This window comes from Lynx rufus, unplaced genomic scaffold, assembly GCF_022079265.1.
Source record: "Lynx rufus isolate CCGP_SWC_20201006 ecotype Redwood Valley unplaced genomic scaffold, mLynRuf1.p SCAF_9, whole genome shotgun sequence".
Classification (NCBI taxonomy): domain Eukaryota; kingdom Metazoa; phylum Chordata; class Mammalia; order Carnivora; family Felidae; genus Lynx; species Lynx rufus.
In genome coordinates, this window is record NW_025814897.1 from 73,917,775 (window position 1) to 73,942,673 (window position 24,899).

The window sequence follows — 24,899 nt, forward strand, 5'->3', positions numbered from 1 at the left end:
CAAAACCAGAGCAGTTTTCTTCCCAGCTGAAGACACACCTTGACTGGACCCTTACTGGACCCTCACTGGAAATTCCAGCTGCGGAAACACGCAGGTCGAATTAGGCAGTTCACTTCCCTCCCTCCAGGCTAGGGCAGCACCTGTGCTTGAAGAGATTGGCGAGAAGTTTTAGCAGCCATCCTCCTCTTCTGCATAGATGAGGCTGGAGGAGAGCATCCGGGAAAGGTGGCCTGGGCCCACGGCCCTCTGAGCGACCCCTGGGGTAGGAACTGGCCGAGCGACACGACCGCCACGTCCAGTCTGCCTCAAGTTCGCCCACTTAGACTCTATAATTCTCGTTGCGGGTTGCTCTGCCTCTGACTCTCTAGCTTTCTGCTATTTCTGGGCTATATCCCTCACTGCCTCACTATCTCAGTTCTGAATGTGTCTCTGAGCTATCGCCTTGTGTCTTTCTCTCCAAATCTCTCCCGATCTGTTTTCTACTCCTACCCGGCACCTAGGTCCCCCACAAAGCAGAGGACAGAGGGGGGCCCAAAGTCAGCTTGGATTTGATTGCGCGCGGCCAGCATTTCCCGAGGACACAGTAGGAGTACAGTGCCGGAGAGGTTCGGAGCGAGTGTGCCAGACAGCCAAGTGCAGCCGCGTCGGGCTGCCAGCCTCTGACTCCCTCCCTGCTTAGGGAGGGGCCGAAGCGCGCGCGCGAGCGAGGGTCGAGGGGTAGGGGGCTGGCCAGTCTCTTGCCCCAGCGGCCACCCCGGGGATCCCAAGCTCCTCCCCCACCCTGTTTCTATTGGCCTCGGGCGCCCCCGCCCCCAGCCGCCCGCTGGAGCTCTGGGGCCCTTAAGCTACTACCGGATAAATAGCCCCGGGCGCCTGGCGTGAAGCTAGGGGTGGGGAAGCCCCCGGGCGCTGCCGCCGCTCTCCTCACCGCCTATTAGACCCGACAGGACTAGGCAGAGGGGGAAAGTCGCTCGTACATTCAGACCCCTACTACTTTACCACCTTACGGCCAGGACTGCGGAGAGTCAGAAAGTTTCGGGCAACCCCTACCGAAGCCAGGACTGCGCCACCCCCTGCCGGGATATGGAGCTGCTGTCGCCGCCGCTCCGGGACGTAGATTTGACTGGCCCCGACGGCTCCCTCTGCAACTTTGCCTCCGCGGACGATTTCTATGATGACCCGTGTTTCGACTCTCCGGACCTGCGCTTCTTCGAAGACCTGGACCCGCGCCTCGTGCACGTGGGCGCGCTCCTGAAGCCCGAGGAACATTCGCACTTCCCTGCGGCCGTGCACCCGACCCCGGGCGCGCGCGAGGACGAGCATGTGCGCGCGCCCAGCGGGCACCACCAGGCTGGCCGCTGTCTATTGTGGGCCTGCAAAGCGTGCAAGCGCAAGACCACTAACGCCGACCGCCGCAAGGCCGCCACCATGCGCGAGCGGCGCCGCCTGAGCAAAGTCAACGAGGCTTTCGAGACGCTGAAGCGCTGCACGTCCAGCAACCCAAACCAGCGGCTGCCCAAGGTGGAGATCCTGCGCAACGCGATTCGCTACATCGAAGGCCTGCAGGCGCTGCTGCGCGACCAGGACGCCGCGCCCCCTGGCGCCGCCGCGGCCTTTTACGCGCCTGGCCCGCTGCCCCCAGGCCGTGGCGGCGAACACTACAGCGGCGACTCGGACGCGTCCAGCCCGCGCTCCAACTGTTCCGACGGCATGGTAAGGCCGGGACCCCCAGCTCGAGAAGTGAGGGCAGCCCTTTGTATATCTGGGACGTGTTTCCGAAGGCGGGGAGCTGGCCCTCCAGAGGGAGGGTTGGGCTGGGAACCTTGCTGGGAGTGGACCCCGGTGGCCTGAGCAGCTGTCACTGGGGTGGCCTGGTGCCTTGGGGGCGCACGGGACAAATGCGATCCACCCGATTAGGGGCTCTGTTAGAACTCTGCTGCAGCGGCATGAAGATCTGCGTTTCTCCACTTATCCCTATTTACAAAATGCAGATTTGTGCTCCTAGGTGACTGTCCATCCTCTGGTTGGCTGCGCAGGCTGCAGACAGCTCCTGTCCGCCCCTATCCCCCAGTCAGGGCCCAGAACTCGTGGCTGAGACTTAGGGAGTTGGGGCGGGGTGGCTACAGGGAGTGATGCTCTGGCCCCATGCGGTCCCGAGACTGACTCGGTCGCCCTTGCCCTTTGCAGATGGACTACAGCGGCCCCCCGAGCGGTGCCCGGCGGCGGAACTGCTACGACAGCACCTACTACAGCGAGGCGCCCAGCGGTGCGTATTCGCGCCTCCTTCCGCGTTATCCCCTTTGGGCTGCCCTGGCTTCCCTCTACCCAGGACCCCCCTCCCCACCCCCAATTCTGGGAGACGGTACAGGGATTGGAATAACTACGGGCGCAGCTCCCTTTACGCTCCGCACTCTCACTGGGTCCTTGCGGACTACGCTGGGTCCTCGCGGATTCCGGCATGCCCTCAGTTTCCTGTCTGCCCCAAAGCACTGAATCCATAGGTGGAGACTTGACCGCGGCTCAACTGCTTACTAACCTACCCCTCCTCGCGCAGAACCCAGGCCCGGGAAGAGTGCTGCGGTGTCGAGCCTCGACTGCCTGTCAAGCATCGTGGAGCGCATCTCCACCGAGAGCCCCACGGCGCCCTCCCTTCTGCTGGCGGATGCGCCGCCGGAGTCGTCTCCGGGCCCACAAGAGGCGGCGGCCCAGAGTGAGGTCGAGCGCGGCGCCCCCACCCCTTCCCCGGACGCCGCCCCGCAGTGCCCAGCGGGCGCAAACCCCAACCCCATCTACCAGGTGCTCTGAGGAGGTGGGCGGCCGCATGGGAGGGCTCCGCTGCCCACGCGCCGGAGGGATAGTGCCCCTAGGGTCCCTCGTGCCCAAAAGATTGAGCTTAAATGCCAACGCCCGTTCCCAACTTCGCTTTAAAAGCGACCCCTCTCCCGAATTGGGAGAGGCGGGAGAACTGATGTGTGTTTCCGCCTCCCGCACTCCAGAGTAAGGACACAGTCCTTTTTCCCCACGCAACACCCTTCCCTGAGACCCGCTGCAATGGCCTTTCGGAGTTCTCCTGAGGCCAGAGCTGATCCTTGAGGGGCCAGACCCTTCCTCTTCCTTTTCCCCTTCCCTACGCGGGGTGGAACCCGCGCAGATCTAAGCCCCGCCTCCGGACGCTCCTGTTGTTTGAGGGGGCGTGGCCTCTCTTTCCTAGAGCCCTGCCGACTTTGGTGTTCCCCTGCGCCGTCGGGGTGCGCTCGCGTTCTGCGCCTAACAAGTGTTAACAGTAACCACTCCACCTCCTCCCCCATTTCAGGACCACTTTTTGTAACACTTTTGTAATCTATTCCTGTAAATAAGAGTTGCTTTGCCAGAGCAAGAGCCCCTAGGGCTGTATTTATCTCTGAAGCATGGTGTGCGGTGCTACAGGGAATTTGTACGTTTATACCACAAGTGGGCGAGCCGCGGGCGCTCGCTCAGGTGTTCGAAATAAAGACGCTAATTTATACCGCGGTGGCTCCGGCTCTCCCTGGGGACGGGGGCAAGATTTTTTTTTGGCTGGGAGGAAAACCTGCAGACTTGGGCAGCTGTACCGCAGCGACCCCTGTAGGCGGAAGACGGATTGCAAGAAAGGAACCTGGGGCGGGGCTAGGAAGGGAGGGGTGAGTTTGGCTCCTATACTTGGGGATGGTTCCTTTGATCCATCATCTCATGCAGGTCAGTGGTTCTGCGGTCAGGATGCATTTTAGGCTGATTTGAGTAGTGGGGGAAAAAAAGATCCATGTCGGGCCTCATTCTCCAGAGATTCTGATTTAACATATCTGCCCCTGATATCCTGGGCCAGGTATTGTTATTTTTCAAAAGCTGCCGAAGTGATTCTAAACTGCATGCAAGGCTGAGAATCACGCCTTTCCATACGCAGAGTGAACCCAGGTGTGGTGTCCAGAAGGATCACTGGAAATTCGTAGCTCTAGGTGCCACTCGGAAGCCTCATGGGTGCAGAGAATGTCATGAGGTGTTCACAGCATTCTGAGGAGAAACGAGGTAAGTATGAAGGGGCCATGTAAGCTGTATGGCACTTACAGGCGCTTAGTGATAGGAGTAATCTTAAGACACAGATGTCTCTACTCAGCCAGTAACCCAGCACTTAGAGCATCCTGGTCCTGTCAGATTTCTTAAGAAGAGGCCTGAGGAGACAGGGGCAGTGCAAACCTGCACCATCGCAGGTGGCTATAGATGCTCTGAGAGCAGAGAAGGGGCCATTGATTTAGCCAAGGTGGAAGGAGGGCTTCCTGAAGGAGGTGCCATTTGAACTGTGTCTTGAGAAACAAGAAAAGACAACCCAATGCCCATAGACCCATGCGCACACACAGAGCTGGAAGGGCACCCCTGGAAGAATGGTAGGGTAACAGTTCCTCCCCATTTACATACCACCCCAAGCCCACTCCCAAACATACATACATTTGTCATTAGGACCTCCATGGCTCCCACATCTCACCCTTACAGACACTTTTTTCCTAAAAACCTTATAAGCCCACCTTCTGCTCGCCAGGTGGGCTGACCCTGAGGGTTGTAGGGAAGATGTGTTGCCAGCAAGAAGGACCTCTGCTCTCTGAGAAGAGCCTGTGATGTCCCCAAAACACAGGGTCCCTGAAGAGCTGCCTAGAGCTGCTCTGTTTCTAATGATCCTCGGCTTTTCTTCTGGCTACTTTTCCAGATGCTCGTTGGAGTTCTTTACACTCCTCTGAGACCCTTTGGGGCTCATTTATGAATCCATTCATTCAACAGTTACCAGGTCCTATGCTGTGTGAAAACAGAGGCCAGTGGACAGTTCCTGACCTTGGGAAGCACCCTTTGGGAAGATTGCATTCTTAGCAGCTGGTTCCATCACAATGAATTAAGTGCTATCATGGGGGTGTATGTGTAGAAGAACACAGTAGGAACAGAAGATATAAAAAAGCAGGTAACCTGTGGTAAGAATATTAAAGGAGTTGGTCAGGAAAGAGGAGCCAAAGAAGGGTACTCCAAGCTGAGGAAACAGCAAGGACAAAGGCCCTGATGTGACAGAAAGTAAACTGTGCCTTCATGGAACCAAAAGTGTTCACAGGAGAGCCCAGAGGTGAGACAAGGAAAAAGCAGAGGCAGGGCCCCAAGGGACCTCATTTGGACTTTATCCTGAGGGCAGTAGGGAGCTATAGAGGAATCTAACCGGGGGAAGGGTACAAGTAAATCTGTATTTAGAAAGGCCAGGCTGGGCTGGCAGAATGGGTAGGAGGCAACAAGACTTGAGGCAGAAAGATTTATCAGGAGGCTGTGAGGGTTGCTTAAAGGAGACATGGCCTGAGTTGGGGCTATGACTAGGATGTGAAAGAAAGGATGAGAGTGGAGACAGTAGTGTCGGATAAAGTGTTGACAGTACAGTGGAGAACCTCAAGGGCACAGTCCTTACCTCACACAGCTTAAAATTCACGGGGGAAATGGCCATGAGACAAAGAACCAAGTGAATAAATGGTGAGAAATACTATAAGGAAAAGTAAAGGGTGCAATGAAAGATGATAACGGGGTATAAGAAAGTGCAGAAAGAAGGATGCAGAGTTTCTGCACTGAGGGAACAAACTGCACGTAGGAAAAAAGGCCCAACAGCTGGTGTACCAGCTTCGGGTGTACCAGAAGGTATCCCTTCTTTCCCGAGGACACTGCTCTTCACCAGGGTTCATGGCTAGGCAAGCAAAAAGCAGGCTGGACTTCAGCCCCCACTGACCTTCTTAGCCAGGTTCACTTGTTCAGTGCACAACCTGCATAACCATTCACAGAGTCTTGTGTATGGAGGCCCTAAGGATGTGAGGGAAAAGGGGGAACCAAGGCTAACTCAGGCTCCAGTTTGGTTCAGAGTGGACAGTTCTGCTATCACAAAGATGGAGACACCAGGAGAAGAAAAAGCAGGTGTGGGGACAGATTTAGTCCAGGACACTTCTGGTTACAGGTGACAGAAACCCAGTTCAAACAAGCTTAACCCCCAGAGGGGTGTGTTGGAAGGACAGGGGACAGTTCACATATGGAAGCAGCACTACAGCCACCATGAGCCTTGACACCTGGGACTGGAGCCCCTTTTAGGCTTCCACCATTCCCCTGCTTGCCTTTACTTGGTTCACGCTCTCCAAGTCCATATTAGTTTTCTCCAGCAACTCAGGGATTACCTTGAATTTCACCATTGAACTCTAGTTGGAAAATTCCCAGAGAAGAACGCTCACTGGACTAGCTTAGGTCATGAGTCAGGATTTGAACCCAGGCAGAGAGGCTCCAGAGACTGTACTCTTTGCTGCCTTGCCCTGGACCTCTACACAAGAAGGAAGGAGAGAGGAAGGAGAGAAAGTCGGGAGGGAAGGAAGCAGCTGGAGATTGGGTCCCTCCATTGATGATGGGATTTGCGGTCCCCCTCCTGGCCCATCTCCCACCTCAGTCCTCTGGACTGATGGCGGGAGGGGGGGTGCTATCTAGCTAAGGCCAACTCCATTTGCAGTGTAGATGAAATGACCCTTGTTCTTGGGGCCATTTTTACCTGGGCTGGATCTAAGGAAACACTGGGTCCATGTCTACACATGTGTGTTCATACAACAGCATACATGTACCCAGAGCATATCACCAGGGGCTGATGCATCTTGAAACCAATGAAGTTTAAACTTAGGTCCCTTCTAAGGCCCTGGTCCAGCCTCCTTCTTAATTTGCCAAGGCCAATTAGTATGACCATCGTCCCTCTCCACTCTGATTTCTCTCTTCTCTCTCTGGGTGGCATTTATGAGCATGTTGGGGTCCAATCTAAAGGTACACATTTGGTTGGGTTCAGTGGAATGTGTTTTATAGAAATAGAAGATAGAAATAGAAGATAAATAGAATAGAATAAATAGAATATAAATGAAACAGAAGCGATAATAATGAAGAATGAAATAAATTTAAATGATCGGACATTGAGAAGACAATTGTACCCAAAATATATATTTAGATCATACCAAAAAGCAGTGTATTAAAAGAAAGTGATAACTTTTGAATGGAATTATTGAAGACTCCTGCATTGTTTGATAATCCAGTCAATGAGGACTGAATTGTATGAACACACTGGAAAGTGATTTTAAATGTTTTGCTGATCTAACACAAAGTACTGGCATCAACAAAGTAAATTTTACAGAGTAAAATTCATAACATGCCACTCTCAAAAGACGTCAACATCAACAAACGTTTTGGTGAACACTGTCAATTTTTTAAAATTTTAAAATAATCATCACATAAGAAAACTCAAAGTACCTTGAACTCTTTTTTTGAATTTGAGAGAGAGAGCGAGAGAGCGTGCACAGAGAGGGGGAGAGGGGCAGAGGGAGAGAAAGAAAGATTCCCAAGCAGGCTCTATCCTCAATGTGCAGCTCAGGATCACACGGGGCTCGATCCCACAATCCTGGGATCATGACACCGAGCTGAAATCAAGAGTTGGATGTTCAACTGACTGAGCCACCCAGGCACCCCACAAAATGCCTTGAACTCTGTTTTTTTTTTTTTTATGGATACAACGTTTTTTGTTGTTTTATTTTTATGTTCGCCATAAGCCAAATCAGCAACTTTTTAAAAAATTTCTAGTGATTTTTTAATTAAATATATTGTCAAAAGTGAAATAAGTCAGGCCGAGAAAGACAGATACCATATGTTTTCACTCATATGTGGATCCTGAGAAACTTAACAGAAAACCGGGGGGGGGGGGAGGGGAGGGGAGAAAAAAAAGTTACAGAGAGGGAGGGAGGCAAACCATAAGGGACTCTTAAATACTGAGAACAAACTGAGGGTTGATGGGGGATAGGGGAGAGGGGAAAGTGGGTGATGGGCATCGAGGAGGGCACCTGTCGGGATGAGCACTGGGTGTTATATGGAAACCAATGTGCCTTGAACTCTTATAGTCTACAGATGAAAGAAACTTGATAGAGTTTTCCCCAATTTGACACCAATCCTAAAATTGTGCATGACATGTCCTATATGGTGGGGAGCCTGAAAAAAGCTTCCCTGAATTATCAGTGATATACAAAACAAGTTTTGATCACCACGATCTTTTGAAGGAAAGATTGAACTAGTTGAACGATCTCTCAATTCTCTGTACGGAAAATGATGTCATAAAACCACTGTCCTATGAAGAAGCAGTTAAAGAATATACAGCCTGATATGGTGGAAAGGGGTGGACAAGACTGGGCAAAGTCAAGAAAAAAAAAGAGCAAGAGGAGGAAGGCAGAAAAATGAAAAGATGAGGAGGAAGATGACAAAAATGACGATGATGCTAATGAAGAACAAGTTGGTTCTAGCTCAGGGTTTTCTAATCTAGAAAAACACTAAGTCCTCTGCACACAAGTCACTACTATTAAAGGAAACACATGAAAATGTGAGGTTATGTGATATTGGTTTTTATATTACACAGGGTTATTTTCACATAGTTATTATTATTATTATTTTTTTTTAGAAATTTAACAGCAGGTTTTAATTCAAGCAGAACTTTCCCAGTAGCAGGGGTAAATGAGTCCCAGAGGATGTCAATGACTACATAATTCCCAGGATCTAAGCCTGGCTGTGCCACTGACCAGCTCTGCCATCTTGGAAATGTGATTGAACCCATCTAGATCTGGGCTTGCTCTCTGTATTCACGGATCCGTGAATTTAAAAGGTATGTACCAATTGTGAAATTTTTTATTAATTTGCTTAGAGCATTTCAGAAAAAGAAAAAGGTAGTGAAGTAGATCCTTTACAGATAAGGGAACTGGAACCATGACAAACAGATTTTTCTCCACATAAGCAAATTCTTTATGACCTGGTTTACTGATATCCTTCTTTACTTTCCCAAATTTTTATTGAGATGTAACTCACATACCATAACATTTAGCTTTGTCAAGTGTCAAAATCAGTGGTTTGTACTATTTTCACAATGTTGTGCAACATCACCACTACTATCTAATCCAGAATGTTTTCATGACTCCAAAAGAAACTCTTACCCATGAGCAGTCAGTCCACACTCTCCCTCCTCTCCTAGTCCCCTGGCAACCACGAATTATTTTCTGTCTCTATAGATGTGTCTATTCTGGACATTTCCTGAGTGGAATCTCACACTATGTAGCCTTTTGTGTATGACTTCTTTCACTCGGCATAATGTTTTCAAGATTCATCCATGTTGTAGCGTGTGCCACTTCTTCGTTCCTTTGTGTAGCTGAATGATATTGCATTATTGCATGGATACATCACATTTTGTTTATCCATTCATCAGTCGATAGATATTTGGGTTGTTTCCATTTTTAGCTATTAATAAGGCTGTTACGAACATTCAAGTACACATTTTTGTGTAAACATATGCTTTTAATTCTCTTGGGCATATACACCTAAAAATGAAATTTCTGGGTATATCATAACTCTATGTTTAAATTTGGAGGAACTGCCAAAGCCTTCCCCAAAGCAGCTGTACCATTTTACATTCCCATTAGCAATGTATCGGGGTTCCAATTTCTCTACATCATTGACAACACTATTACTGTTTATCTTTTTATTCTAGCCATCCTCCCTAGTGGGTGTAAAGTGGTATCTCTTTGTGGTTTTGATTTGGATTTCCCTAATGACTAATGATGTTGAGTATCTTTTTGTGTGTTTATTGGCCGCTTGTATTTCTTCTTTGGAGAAATGTCTATTCAAATACTCTGCCCCTCTTAAAATTAGATTGTGTCTTTTTATTACTGAGCTTTGAGAGTTCTGCATATATTATAGATTCTAGACTCTTATCAGATATGTGATATGCAGATATTTCCCCCCATTCTATGGGTTGTCTTTTCACATTCCTGACAGTGTCCCTTGAAGCACAAAATTATTATTTATTTTGATGGAGTCCAATTTATCTATATTTTTCTTTTGTTGCTTGTGTTTTGGGCATTATATCTAAAAACCCATAACCTAACCCAGGTAAGAGTATTATAGTGTCAGCTCCTACACTTAGATATTTCATCCACTTTTAGTGATTTTTCTATACAGGGAAAGAAGGGATCCCCCTCGATTCTTTTGCATATTGAGACCCAGTTGTCCCAACACCTTTTGTTGAAAGGGCTATTCTTTCCCCCATCCCCCCACTGAATTTTCTTGGCACCCTTCTCAAAAATTAATTGACTATGAATGTATTTTTTTTTTCTGGGCTCTCAATTCTATTCCATTGACCTACATGTCTATCCTTATGTCAGGACCACACAGTGTTGATTACTGTAGCCTTGTAGTAAGTTTTGAAAGAAGGAAGTGTGAGTCTTCCCAATTTGTTCTTCTTCAAGATTGTTGTGGCTATTCTGGGTCGCCTGCATTTCACGAATGTGTCTTTAAGTAGCCCTGTCTTGGTGGTATTTTAAGTAGCCACAAACCTTGCCTGGTACAATATGGTAGCTGTAAGTTGGCACGGAAATTTAAAGCAGGTTCTTATGTGTTGGTGCACAGAAAAGATAGTTATATGAGGGGATGGTGATATTTTCATTTTCAGTCAGCTTTGATGCAGTTTTAATAAAATACATGTGATTTTATTAACTGAGTATTGTTCTGTAGTTGCAAAAAAAAAAAAGTTGCAACTGTTTTGTTGGCTTCCAAGTAAATATAACGTATTTAAAAGTCTTGGGGCACCTGGGTGGCTCAGTCCCTTAAGCACCTGAGTTCAGCTCAGGTCATGATCTCGTGGTTTGTGAGTTCAAGCCCCGCATCAGGCTCTATGCTGTCAGTACAGAACCCACTTCTGATTCTGTCTTTCTCTCTCTCAAAAAAAAATTTTTTTTAAGTCTTATGTTGGTGTGTCAGGCAGTTAATAAAAATGCTAAGCAATTTTTTCTGGATTTTTAAATGTTTGTGGTGTTTGTCAGCTTTCTAAAATTTACATTTGGTCCTGATTTCTAAGTCTGAATACATATTCACTTTTTTGCCCAGTTTTCTGTTCTTTTTTCTTTTAAGTGTAACCCCCAAAATATCTAAATCTCAGGCCTCACAAAACCTGGACCCACCCACCAGACATTGCCAACCAGGCTTACCTGCAGCATGACGCACACACAGGCATCCACCAGGAAAACCCACAAGGCTCTTCTCAAAGGCACTGAAGAGGGAGGAAGACCCTTGGGAGAGCGACACATCTCCAGCTGCTTCCGGAAGGAAAACTCAGCGGTCTCTGGCCAGTCCTGCTGGGAATGGTCTTACAGGAGGGTCTGTGCCCACTCACCCTCCCTGCACATAAGCATCTCTTACCATCCACATGCATCCTTCACCACAGGCTTCATCATTTCCTACCTCTCTGCCTTGCTCAACCAGCATGCGAGGCATCGAGGCCCCATCTTCCCCAAAGTCAAGCCTAGGGAGCAGTGACACTCTGCCCCCTAAGGCCCCACTGACACTCTAAGGGACAGGTGTCACTCAGAACCGGCAGGAGCCCATGAGAGAGATGAGACACGTGGGGTAAGGGCTGGACAGGGGGGGTTGGAGGTGATGGGCAGTCTGAGGGAAGGGGGAAAAGGTAAAGAGAGGAAGTTAAATGAGACACTATCTCACTTAATCCTCACAAAATGTCATTTCCTCTATACAGATGAGGAAACAGAAGCCTAGAGAGGAAAGTGAACAGTTGCTAATAAGTAGCAAATGAGACTTATAACCAAATCTGTCTAGATGCATAGTTCTCTCAACCAGAGGAAACTTTAGCCCCCGAAAGCCTTTTGGCAGTGACTGTAGACCTTCTTGATTGTCATGGTTGGGGAAAGTGGGGAAGGGGTGCTACTGACATCTAGTTGGTAGAGGCCAGGGATGCTGCTAAACATCCTGCAGTGCACAGGAGAGCCCCCACAACAAAGGATTATCTGGTCCAAAATGTCAATAGTGCCAAGGTTCAGAAACCCTGGTCTAGCAATTCCCCTGGGAATTCTTAATTTTTTTTTTTCAGCGTTTTTTTTTTTTATTTTTTTTATTTTTTTGGGACAGAGAGAGACAGAGCATGAACGGGGGAGGGGCAGAGAGAGAGGGAGACACAGAATCGGAAACAGGCTCCAGGCTCTGAGCCATCAGCCCAGAGCCTGACGCGGGGCTCGAACTCACGGACCGCGAGATCGTGACCTGGCTGAAGTCGGACGCTTAACCGACTGCGCCACCCAGGCGCCCCCCCCTGGGAATTCTTTACCTTGGCTTTTTTTCTAGATTTCCTCTGGCCTAAAAGAACTGGGCTCCACTCACCAGGGGTTGCAGGAAGGAAGAGCTAAACACCCTACCCCATTCCCAGTTTAGGTACCAGGGTCAGTGCTCAGGCTACACACCCAACAGCCACAGTCACCAAATTTTCCACTATTGCACCCCTAATTTCAGTCTCCCTTGTCCATTGGAGGGAGGATTCTTGTCAGGGCAGGAGATGCCAGTTGGTTTCACTGCTTATGGTGGGGTCATCCCCAAAGCCTGCTCAGTTTGTGCCCAGTTTTGGTTAGTTTCCAGATGTGGCCACAAGATGGCATCCCAACCCACCGGGAATGCTAAGATTCTAGGCCTGAGAGAGCAGCATAGAGGGTGTGCCAAGCTGGACAAAGGCCCAGGGGCTGGACTTGGGCCAGTTCCAGAGCCTAGCAGGACCAGATCTAAGGCTTACAAGTGCCAAGTGTGAGAACATAGTTCAAACTTGGCTTCAGGACTCCCTTCACCTTTTTCTAGTCCACTCCTAGCCCCAGCTCCTCCTGGAGCCATTCTCGCCACAGAGCTTACTGGAGCCTGGCACACCCTCCCCTCCAGCCAGAACAAGAGAAATCCCAGAGCTGAGGTGTTAAGAACATAAGGCTTACTATTATTCATATCCAACAATAAAGAATCTGAGGCATACAGAAGTTGAATAACTTGCCCAAGGTCATAGCTAAGTCAACGATGGAGTGAGGGTTTGAACACAGACAGCTTGGCCCTAAAGGCTATGCTCTTGACCACTGAACAATACCAACCGACTGGTAGTTCATTGCCCACACTTCTCACTAGCCACTGATCCCAGTGATCCTCTGGCATGGGATATAAGCCTCCTTTGCAAGGGAGGGACAGATGGCTATGAATAAGGGCATCCTGCTCAAGCGGAAAGGGAGAGGGTCTTGGCTGGGCTGAGGGGCTGTGGTTGGTGGTTGCAAGTGAGAAGCTAAGGCTCATGCAGCAATTCCTTCCCCCCACTCCCATTTCTCTGGGGCTTTTTTTTTTCTCTCTTTCTGTGTTGCCCTCTCAGTTTTTCTGGGCTTTCTGCAAATGCCAGCCTTCTTACAGTGTGAAAAGGAAGTGAGAGAAGGGACTTTTATGTCCCTGCTTAGGATGGAGAAGGGGGGAGACATTCTTTGCGGCCTGGGCTGGGGGTTGCCATCAAGGATCAAGGTGAGAATCCTAAAGTGAGGCAGCCTGGGGCACCTGAGGGACAGCTCCCCACCTGGGAGGATCCTTTCTCCAAGCCTTCTCCAGTTGCTATGTAGGGGATTTTAGGATGTAGTGGATACCCTTTCACATTTCTCCTCCCTCCAACCCTTGCCTGCCTCTCTTTTTCTAGTACATCCTCCAGGGCCAGGCCTTACCAGGGCTCCTGATCATCAAACTTCCCCTTACTAGCAGCCTCTGTCTCTCCACCTCTCCACCTGACCACCACGTGGGGCACCTTTCAGCTTCCCATTGTGGCTCACCATGGGGTAGTAGCCTGAGTGCGCTCTGCATTGATGCCTTGAGAGACCTTGGTCATGTACTTCCCCCTGACTCAGCCTTGGTTCAGGGCTCCAGATTCTCATGGCCCCTGACACTTGAATGCTAGGATCCCAGGCCCTCTCCTGGTCTTCCTCAAATCATCTAGCCCTTAACAAGGAGCTACTGTGTTCTGGGTACTGTGGAAGGAACCAAACAAGAAGCAGCCTTGGAGGAGCTGATAGTCCATTTGGGGGAAAGAGATGAGCTACAGTGAAGGTTGGGGAGCCATATACGCTGATCCAATGTGATCCTTCCTGCAGGAGAGGGAAGTGGGGAGTCCTGGGCCCCTGTGGCTTGTGGAAACACAGAAGGCTTTCTGAGAGAGAAGAGAGTTTGGACGCCTGGCTGGAAGGAAGAGAAGGTTTGGAGAGGCCTCTTTCTGGTCTCTCCCCATCTTGATTTCTCCCAGCCAGGTGTGTGTGTGTGTGTGTGTGTGTGTGTGTGTGTGTGTGTATGTCCATCTCTCTGTGTCCATCTTTTTCTCTTCTTCCCATTCCTCTGTTTTATCACCTCCTTGGATTGGGGCAGAGCTTTCTGAGAGCTTGTTTCTTGGGGAATCTGAATTTGGGTGAGGCTGAGCTGCACTAGGTCAGGTTAGGGGATGGGGATCACACTGGTCATGGTGAGAGAGACACTCAAAAGCATTCTCATCCCTGCATTTCCCTGAGATTGAAGGGGAAATAATTCTGGTTTAGATCAATCTCTGGTGGGAGGAGGTGCCATCCTGGTCCCAGACTCCAGCTGTCTCTTTGCCTCTGCCTATCACTGCCCCTGTTTCTGCCCTTGTCCTTCTCCCATCCTTCGTGTTTTGCTCTGCCCCTTGCCCTTTCCAACCTTTCCCACTCCTCCAAACCTTTCCCCTACCACACACAGACTTCCCTGGGCTGGGATTTCCCTGGCCAAGTGAGGAGACAGATGTCCAAGGCACAGCTTTGTCCCCCGGCTCACAGCCGTGTCTGCAGGTCAGTGTAGAGGGACAGCTGTCTGCACAGTTAGCAAGAGCTGACAGGTAAATAAGAGCCTCCTGTCTTCTTAATTAAATCGCCCTTTGCCCAGGCAGCCTTGTGTTCGATTGGGCTAGGCTGGGATCAATAAGCCTCTTTCCTGGTGCAGCCAACCCTGGAGCTGGGCCTGACCTCCCCAGCCCTGCCCAGACCCACCTGCCCACTTCCCCAAAAGCCTGGGAGCCCCTTGAGGGCAAGGTCTCTTGTGCCTGAGACAGAGTGTGGAACAAGGAAGGAATAAAAGAGTGATTGAGTAAACTGAGGCACGGGCAGCAAACATGGGCCAGGAAGGCTTGGAGGCCCAACCTGTAACCCCCCACCCCCAAGATCAACTGTGAAGCTGTGGAAATCACAGCAGAAGCTGCACCCATCTAGCTCCCAGGCACAGCCATCAGCTCACCACTCAGGCAGCTGAAGCCCAACGGAGAAAGGGGGGTTGCAGTTGCTCCTTCTGACCTCTAAGGGCAGAATACTCTTTTCATAAGGGATGCCCACCTAGGGATCCGGCGCTAGTGTGGGAGGATCAGTGAGCTGGGATCAGTATGGTAGAGCGTGTGGCTCTCGCGGGAGACTAGGGTCAGCCTGGAATTATGAAGGACCCAGGGTGAGTAAAGGGTCAAAAGGCGTTCATAGTGGTCCAGGATTATTGGGTTGTTAGTAGAAGGCTTAGAGGACAGCGTATGTGTTTTGTGTTTGGAGGATGTTATTCTGAGTCCATTCAAGAGGGACCTATGACAAGATCGTGGGGGCTCCAGATTTCGCTACCGAAAGGGTCGGTATGAAAGGTTGCTTGGAGCTGCCAATGCTCGTCCAGGTCAAGGTGTCTCTGATAGCGGTCGAGGGCATCTCGTTTCACTTGGGGATCAGAGAGTCCCTAGTTTGGAAGGAGAGGAAAGGGTGCCGACGCCCTTCTCACCTCAGTCTGATACGGGGGGCCAGGCCTAGACGTCTCCTGGAGCCCCCGCCCATCGAGTGGCGCTACCCCAGGGCGGAGCGTCGGCGGGTCTCCCCAGAGCAGCAGGAGCCACGCGGGGCGGGCGCCCCCAGCGCCGGGGTTGAGGGAGGCTGGCTCCGCTCGGAGCTGGGAGGGGGGCGCGGAATCGGGGCTTTTTAGGACCCAGCGCGGCGCCTCCCTCCGGGGGCGAGTGCGGCTGCGCGCGCCGAGGGCTTGTGTCCGGAGAGCGGCGGGCTGGACGCGGACCGCGCGAGCGAGCAAGCGAGCAAGCGAGCCTAGCAGCAGCCCGGGCGGCAGAAGCGTCGCGGCGGCGGCGGCCGCTCCGCGCCTCGCCTCCCCGGCCTCGCCTCGCCGCGCCTGGACCCGCCACCCCCGCCTCCCTGGCGCGACCGCCGCAGCCCCTTCGTCTTGACCGGCACCTTCAACCGCCTGCCCGAAGCCGGGCGCGGAGCGCGGGGCGCAGAGGCGCCAGAGCCAGTGCCCACCGGCCTCGCAGACCGAACCCAGCCCAGAGAACCAGTGCGGGCCCCGCAACAGCTCGGGAGCTGTCCCTTCAGCACCGCCGCCGGAGTCGGAGCGTAGCCCCGCGGAGCTCCAGCTCAAGCCGGAGCGTACCCAGCAAAGCGCCACACCGAGCAGCGCCCTGGGTGCCCCTGCCCAGGGGGCCCGCCATCTCCTCCGAGAGGCGGGGAGAAGGAGCGAGGAGGGCGGGCGGGCAGGCAGGCGCGCCCGCCGCCTGGGGGAGCAGGCAGCCAGGCAAGGAGAGAGGGAGGGGGCCGGAGCCCGCCCGGCGCCCCGAGCTGCAGCCCGGCCACGCAGGGAGGAAGGCAGCGGTCATCCATCTCCCCAGCGCAGAGAGCGCGCTGCGGCGACCACCGCAGAGCAGAGCGCGAATTTCCCGGCCCCCTCTCCTCCCCTCCCCCTTCCGGGGGCTGATCTATCTGTCGGGCCTTTGGAGCAGCTGACCTTCCCCCAAAAAAGCTTTGTGTCAATTTCTCCATTTTCCCGCTGAGATGGGGACGGGAGCCCGGCCCCCCAACCCTCTTTTCCCTCCTCCCGGGGCTCGCCGCTGAGCGCCGTCCCTCTCCCTCCCTTCCTCCTTCCCTTCCTCCCTCCCTTCTTTCCTCCTCTGCCTCCTCCGCAGCCGGACCAGCTCCCTCCCACATCTGGCGCCTAGAGACCCTTGGGATCCCGCGCACACGCCCCTGGACCAGCACCCGACAGAAAGCGCCCCTGAGGGGCTTGGGTCGCTCTTAGGGTGGCCAGAGCCACCATCCTCTGTCCCCCCCGACGGCTGGGGGGAGGGGGGAGGAGGCCCCGCGCCCCCCTCCCCGGCGCCAACTCCCCCTGGCGGCCGCTCCCATGGGTGTCGCTGGGCCGCGCCATGCCTAAGGGGGCGCCGCGATGGGCCAAGGGGACGAGAGCGAGCGCATCGTGATCAACGTGGGCGGCACGCGCCACCAGACGTACCGCTCGACGCTGCGCACGCTGCCCGGCACGCGGCTCGCCTGGCTGGCGGAGCCCGACGCCCACAGCCATTTCGACTATGACCCGCGCGCAGACGAGTTCTTTTTCGATCGCCACCCAGGCGTCTTCGCGCACATCCTGAACTACTACCGCACTGGCAAGCTGCACTGCCCAGCCGACGTGTGCGGGCCACTCTATGAGGAGGAGCTGGCCTTCTGGGGCATCGACGAGACCGACGTGGAACCTTGCTGCTGGATGACTTATCGCCAGCATCGCGACGCAGAAGAGGCGCTTGATAGCTTTGGCGGCGCACCCCTTGACAACAGCGCCGACGACGCGGACGCCGACGGCCCCGGAGACTCAGGCGACGGTGAGGACGAGCTGGAAATGACCAAGCGCCTGGCGCTCAGCGACTCCCCAGATGGCCGGCCCGGCGGCTTCTGGCGCCGCTGGCAGCCGCGCATCTGGGCGCTCTTCGAGGACCCCTACTCATCCCGCTACGCGCGGGTAAGTGACAACCTGCCCATCAGGAGAGCTGGGTGGTAAAGGCCGGGTTCTCTGCCTCCCTCGGGCAGGGGCGGATTGGAGAACTGGCGCCTAGGGAATCAGAATTGAAAGGAGTGTGTGTGTGTGTGTGTGTGTGTGTGTGTGTGTGTGTACATATGAGAACGTGCATAAAAGCAGGGATAAGAGAGAGATTGCTCTTCCAGGGTGACTAGTTTTGTAGGTATGTAAGGTCTGTGTCTGTATTTCCAAATTTAATATGTATGAGTGAGTACAAATGGGTGTTTGTGTGTATGAGTAGATTGTGTGTGCATATTTATGTAAGTGTGGTGGTGTATATTTGGGTGGGTAAAGTATGTAGTGGGAATGAGTGAACGTGTGTATGTTTGAATGTGCAGGAGTGCCTGTGTGTGCATATTTGTGTCTTTGCAGATGTACACTGTGAAGGTGTGAACTGCCCTTTAGATTTTCGTGTGGGGAGGGAAGCTGGGAGTCCTCCCTCCCTCCCTCCCTCCCAGGTAAGCGACATCTGGAGCCACGCAGGGCCTACAGAGGAGGGCTTGAGGCCTGGTCTGCTGCTTAAGACAGACCACCCTCCCCAGGGAGCAACCTCAGGCCCTTGTGAAGAGAAGGTTGAGAGGGAATCTTTATGGCTAATTAATAGCTTTGTAGTTGGTGTGGGGCTGGGCTGTGGGGAGGAGGATGTGGCCACTCTGAGACCTAGTGCTGGGAACAGGGCCTGACTAAAGGGGAGGGTTTTGGAACGGGTCACTCGGCTTATACTATGCTTCCTCTGGGACCTGTGAGGGGCAAAGTAGGGGCCTAAAGGGTAACAGGACCCAAGGGGTGTGAGAGGTGGGTGTGTCATCATCAGCCACTCCCCTTTAGTAACAGCAGCTTGTTGCGGGAGACAAAGGGCACCCTGCTGCTGACCTTGGCCTCTCAGAGGCTTCTTGGGATTAGTTTCTTCATCTGTTAAATGGGAGAAGGTGTCTGGTGAATCTAAGGGTCTTTCCTGCTCAACTGAGCCCTAAGGGGAGACAGTGGTGGCAGCCACCCACCCTGGAAGAGACACCCCTTGCCTTCACTGGCTCTGTGGTCTGAAGCGAGCCGAAGGCATGAGGGGGAGGGTCAGAGTTGTGAATTTAAAGCAGAGCCACCCCTCAACCCCCCACCAGGCAAACCACTGCTCTCTTTTGTTGCTCCACATCCCTTCTTTCCTGCCCCCTGGAGCTGAGGTGGGGAGGATTAGGCAGGGAAGGAGGCAGGATCAGTGCTAAGGATCAGTGGGGGAAGAGGACTTGGGGGGCACTGAGGTGTCCATGAGGAGAAAAAGGCTGTTTAGGCACAGGCCTGATACATTTGTGACTTCAATAAAACTCTCAGTGTTTTAGCATGCAAGGGAGGGGGCAGCAGGTCAGAGTCTTATGCATTAAATTCTAGAACAGATGTGGGGGAGGGTGGATAGCAACAGAACCAAGCCCTTCGTTTTGCCACTAGAGACCCTACACAAGGTCACTCAGGGAGCCAGAGGCCAAGCAAGACTAGAACCCAGGCCCTCTGGGATCCCATCATCTCCTGAGCTGGATGCCAGTTCCCTGCCATTTCCAGAATGGACTGGGACCCTCAGAGATCTACCCTCCCCTCTCCTCTCCTGACAGAGGCCACCACAACCAGGGAATTATGTAACTGGAGGCTGTGGCTGAGCTGTGGAGAGGGGCCGGAGGAGGGGGGCTGGGAGGTTGAACCAACACATATTGGGGCTGGGGGGCATGCTCGGCAAAGGCCTGGGTTAGGACAGCCACCCATTCAGCCTGCATTTGACCTTGGACAGCATCTCACCACCACCACCATCCCCCTTGGCCCAGGAAGGAAGTAGGCCCAATTTTCTCATTGTCCTCTCAGCCACCTGGCTCCCTAGTAAGAAGCTGGGTACCCTCACCCTACCCCTTGGGCTCAGTTTTAGGTTTCTGACCTGTGTTCCTGACTTTCTGGATAGACAGGGGACATGTGGGGTATGTTCCACCCCCACCCCCTTACTGTCCATCTTCTTCCACTTGACATTCCTAGGCCATGGGGTGGTCTTTACCCAATGCAGATAAATGGGCTGATTAGTGTGGTCTGGGGTCTTGTTGGTGTTTGAACCTTGCAGAAAATTCCTGATTGTCTCAAGTGTTCATTGAAGAACAGACTCTGAGGGAAAAGCTGGACTGTAGTGGGGAGATGGAGGAGAGTTAGAAGCCCCCATCCCCCACCCCCTGTCTGCGCCTTCTTTTCCCCGTAGCCTCACAGAATCACTCCAATTCCTCTGGGTGACAAATGAGGACACTGAGGCCCACAGAGGAAGGACCTGCCCAAGGGCACTTGAGAACTGAGGGCAGAGCCTGGATTAGAACCCAGGCTTCCTGCTGCACGCCAAGCTGGCCTTAGCTGCATTGCGCTGCCTCTCTGCGGCTCATCTGCGCAGGGACCAGCCTGCTGCCTGGCCTTCCTCCCCCTCCATCTTTGCTCGGCTGCTGCTGTCACCTTTGTTTACCCCTCCCCCCTCCTCAAACTGGTGGGTCAGGGTTTAAATTTTCATTCTAGTTTCTAGACTAGAATCCTGGATGTGTGTGACATTGTACGTGTGTGTGGCATTGTACGTATGTGTGAAAGAAAAGCTGTATGTGTGTGAAAGGGAATCTGTGTAAGAGAGATTCTGTGTGGGTGTGAGAGATTCTTCATGTGTGTGAGAAAGCCCATATGAGAATAAAAATACGTGTGAGTGAGACTCTGGGAGGAGTGTGCGCGTGTGTGCGCGCATGTGTATATGCGTGTGGTGAGACTATGTGCAAGAGATTCCGTGAGGGTCTGTATCAGAAATTCTGTGTGAACGTGAGAGAGACAGATTCTGTGTGTTTTCAGATGGACTTTGTGTGTGAGAACGAGGCAGCGTGGGAGAGAGTGCGTATATAAGAAAGAGAGGGAGACTGTACGTGTAAGAGAAATGCTGTGTGTGTCTGAGAAACTTGGGGTGTGCCACTGTGTGAGTACCTTGCTGTCTGTGGCGAGTGTGACATTGTCCATGTGAAGCTGTGCATGTGTGGCTGCGTGTGTGTGTGTGTGTGTGTGTGTGTGTGTGAGGCTGTGTGCATGAGACCATCTGTGTGTGAGTCTGTATGTGGGGTGGGGGACCGTGTGTGTGGCACAGACTGTGGATGTGTGAGGCTCTGTCATTGTGGCCGTGTGTGAGAGAGACCCTGTGTTGCCCAGGTGTGGGTGTTTCTTGAGGAAGATGAAATTCCAGACCAGCTTCCTGCTTGCTCCCTTGGTCTCCTGGTCCTCCTGAGCTGCTTTAGTGAGCGGTTTTGCTCCTCATTTCTGGTCCTCGATAGAAATACTGCTCTAGCCCAGGCCGGTTGTTGGTGCACGGACCAGACAGTGAGGTTACCCTCCCCCAGGCCTTCTTGTTGACCCTGGAAGAAAGGGCTACTTGGCTGGGGTGGGAAGTCCCATCTGAGCTCTTCAGGGGTGACAGCGAGCTAGAGCTGCCTGTTCCCCAGACCCTCTCTCCTGTGCTTTTCTGGGCACCCAGCTGAGGGGGTGAGGGGTGGGAAAGTGAGTTGGGACAGGATGACCCCAGCTCGTGTTCTGGGGTGAGGGGTGCTACCCCAGATGCACACAAGCAAAGGATGATGGTGGCACTATGCAGTAAGGGCCATGAAGGGGCTTCCTGGGCTTGTGAGAGAAGGAACAGTCCCAGAGGAGGTAACGCTAAGGTAAGCTTTGGGGGGCAGGTAGGAATAAGCCAGGCAGATGGCAGGGGATGGCAGTCCTGGCAAGCAAAGCCATGAAGGTGTGGGAGCAGGCAGGGCTGTTGGTGAAGTCTGGAGCAGCCCTGCCTTGAAACCTGCCCTTCTCTCTGCCTTGGGGCCAGTGCAGGTCTGAGGCCCTTGGCTTTTATCTATGATTTGCATGTTTTCATCAGGAACATTGTTGTGTTTCAGATCAGGGCTAATGCTGGTCCTTGTTCTGCAGGTCAGAAAGTATCTTTAGTATGTGGTGTGTGTGTGTGTGTGTGTGTGTGTGTGTGTGAGAGAGAGAGAGAGAGAGAGAGATGACATCTGTACCCCTTGCAAATGACAGTCACTTGACCTTCCGAATGACAAGGAAGTTCCAGTGGTTCCCAAGCTGGGGAAGCCCCACCACCCCACTGCCCACCCCTCCACTCTCTGTCTCTCTGCCTTGTCCCCTCCCCTTTGGGACCTGATGCAGCCCCAGCTTCTCCTCAGCTCCCTGGGAAGGAAATGCACTTGGTGGCAGGAATGAAGAGTCCAGCAAGAGACTTCCGTTCCTCCATTGTGTCTTAGCTGACACAGGGCCTTGGAGTCTTGGTGAGATTCAGGAGAGCTGCTCTCAGGGACTTCCTACACAGCCTCCCACCTCAGAGCCTGCCCCCCAGGCCAGGGCCCCACCTCTAGTCATGGTAACCTGTGAAGGAGACCCATGGGCAGTGGGGAAGGGGCTGGTGTGTTCCCCTCTCCACCACCCCATGTGTTCCCCACCACAATGTGTCCCCAACTTAGTGTTTTTCTCCTTCCTGTGATGTTTTCACAGATGTCCTTATGTCTGAATGGTACCTGCACCCCCCCCACCCAGCTCCCTTCTCAGTAATGAAAATCAGAAACCAGTGTCTCCTCATCATAGTCTCTCAGCCCCTTCACCTCTGCAATGGACATAGGGGCGTCTGGGTGGCTCAGTCGATTAAGCACCTGACTCTTGATTTTGGCTCAGGTCATGATCTCACGGTTCATGAGATTGAGCCCCACGTCAGGTTCTGTGCAGACGGAGTGGAGACTGTTTGGGATCCTCCTTCTCAAAATAAATAAATAAATAAATAAATAAATAAATAAATAAATAAATAAACAAACATTTAAAGTAAACTAAACTAAAATGGACATAATGATAGAACTTAGTCCAGAGAGTTAATGGAAAGATTAACCAAAGTAATGTGTGGAGAGCCCCGAGTCACAGGGTCCGGCATGCAGTAAGTGCTCGATAAATGTTGGCTGCTACCATCACTCCTGTTGGTCGTATTATCATTCTACTTCACGGCCCTCTAGATTCTGTCCCTGGCCCTCCATCCCCACGTCCACCATCCTGGTTCAAGCCACCATCCTTCCCCTCACTCCTCCAGCAGCTCCCAACTGCTCTCCTGCCTCCAGCCCCCGGACCCTCCAGTTCATTGTCTACTTGGCAACCACAGAGGTTTCTTCAACTCACAAATCTGTCAGCTCATTCCCTTGCCTATTTAAAACCCTTCGGTGCTTCCCTGGACCATACTGTGGTCCCTCAAGCCCCACGTCCCTCTTCAGTCTCCTCTGGCCTGGCTCGCCCCATTGCTCATTGAGCTGCAGCTACCCTGGCCTCATTTCAGTTCCTTGCATGTGCCAGGTGCCCCTGCCTCAGGGCCTTTGCACATGCTGTTCCACCTGGAACACCCTTTCCTCCTGTTTTGCACCTCTTCATCCTTCACATCCCACTCAAAACGTTGTTCTACATGATGCCTTCCCAGAACCCACAGCGGGGGTCAGTGTTCAGAGTCCTTCCCTTCAGAGAAGCTATCTGGTATGTAATAAAATGTTCGTTAGCAGCCTTGCTTGAGTCAGGTTTGTCTCTACCTCCCGACTCTAAGCTTCTTACATACTCCATAATAGGAGTGACTGTTATGACAGAGGAGGAAGTTGAGGCCCAGAGAGGAGTGCTTTCCCAAGGCCAAATGTGAGCAGGTTACTTGGGCAGGTTCAGACACCCAGATCTCTAACTCCTGGCTTAGTGGCCGGAGAGCCGGTCATCCACCTTCTGATGCCTCAGGGAGTGTTTGGAAGCTGGTGCCTTGGACGCAGGTGTCTGTGCTCCTTAACTCTGAGCGGGAGGCCTGGCATCTGCCAGAAGCTTTGGGAAGATTGGCTTGAGCTTCCCAGAGAGGCAGACAGGTTGTCCTAGAACTGGGGGAAGGATTCTGGAGGGGGCTCATTTCAGGTCCCGCTGCCTGGGCCGGGGATCTCGGGGCCTCCCAAGACAGCTGACTATAGCGCTATGGCTATTCTGAGCGGTCCCATGACCAGTGTGCTCACTCTGGACCGAAAGGTCAGGGCCTCCTGTCAGCCCCTAGGCCAGCCTGGCCGCCCCACTGGTTTGAGCTTCTCTTCCCCGGGTGCAGGCTCAGAGGAAAAGGGGGGCCTTGGGGGCTCCTGGGACTGTTGGTTGCCCAGGCCTTATTCATGGGGACTACTTGGGTCGGAGGGACCACCTTCCACATGCATGGGACTGTCGGAGAAGATGGATGTTCCTGGGCCACCTCTAGCCGCTATCCTCATCCAGTGGAGAAACAGGGTCAGAGAAGGGAAGACATTTGCCCAAGACCACACAGGTGAAACTCAAACTCCCACCCCCAGCCTCTCGGCCCTGGACCTGGCCTTTTGCATTTCTTTTGGCTCACAGATTTAACAGAATACCAAATCCCACCTGGGCCTGCTGTTCTCTTACTTACTCCCATTATTTCCTCCCCTGAAGGAGGGAGATTAAGCAGGTACCTGCCTTCCCACCTCCCTTCTCCACTCCCCCAAGAGGGCCCAGCACAGCTGGTTGAAATTTCTGCAGGTCGTTCAACCTAGAGTTGGCCCAAATTCTGTTCTTATCATCCTCCAAGCAGGATTTTCTAGAACCCCTTTCCTTTCTTGAATCATAATACTAACGGCTGCTATTTACGAAATCATTTACTATGTATCCGTCTTAAGGACTTAATTTACATATTCTCATTTAATTCTCACAAAACTCCCAAGGAACTGTATTATTATTATCGTGCCAGTGTTGCAGATGAGGCTGCTGAGGCTCAAAGAGGTTAACTAACTCACCCAAGGTCACTTGGCTCACGAGTGAGCCTTCAGACCTGGGGCTGCCTGACGCTGGATTTCTGTCCATAACCACACTTCAGCCTCCCATTGCTGGGCCAGGATAGTGGGGTCTGTGGCCCAGTTTGGGTTCCCATCTGGTTCCCTCCCTGCCCCAGCAAACACTGTTTCCCAACAACCTGTCCGGGAATCCTGCTCTGCAAGTTCTGGCCCCTGAACAATGGCAGGTGAGGGTCTAGCCTGGTGGGGTAGGGGCGCTCTGGCAGCCCCCAGGGAGAGGGTTTCAGGAGGTGCCTCATCGCCCCCACTATCCAGGCAGGG

The 24,899-nt window shown here is 52.6% G+C and overlaps 2 protein-coding genes across 2 annotated transcripts in view; both read left to right on the forward strand.

Moving 5' to 3' along the window:
* Positions 1–1,083: 1,083 nt before the first annotated feature.
* On the forward strand, positions 1,084–2,805 carry MYOD1 (myogenic differentiation 1). Its single transcript, XM_047070218.1, has 3 exons — positions 1,084–1,713; positions 2,188–2,266; positions 2,555–2,805. The coding sequence occupies exons 1-3, from the start codon at positions 1,084–1,086 to the stop codon at positions 2,803–2,805; spliced, it is 960 nt and encodes a 319-aa protein (XP_046926174.1).
* A 14,313-nt stretch (positions 2,806–17,118) lies between these two features.
* Positions 17,119–24,899, forward strand: part of KCNC1 (potassium voltage-gated channel subfamily C member 1) — a 42,821-nt gene continuing 35,040 nt past the window's right edge. Inside the window, exon 1 of the mRNA XM_047072228.1 lies at positions 17,119–17,688. Coding sequence (XP_046928184.1) covers positions 17,119–17,688 — 570 coding nt within the window. The remainder of the gene's footprint in view (positions 17,689–24,899) is intronic.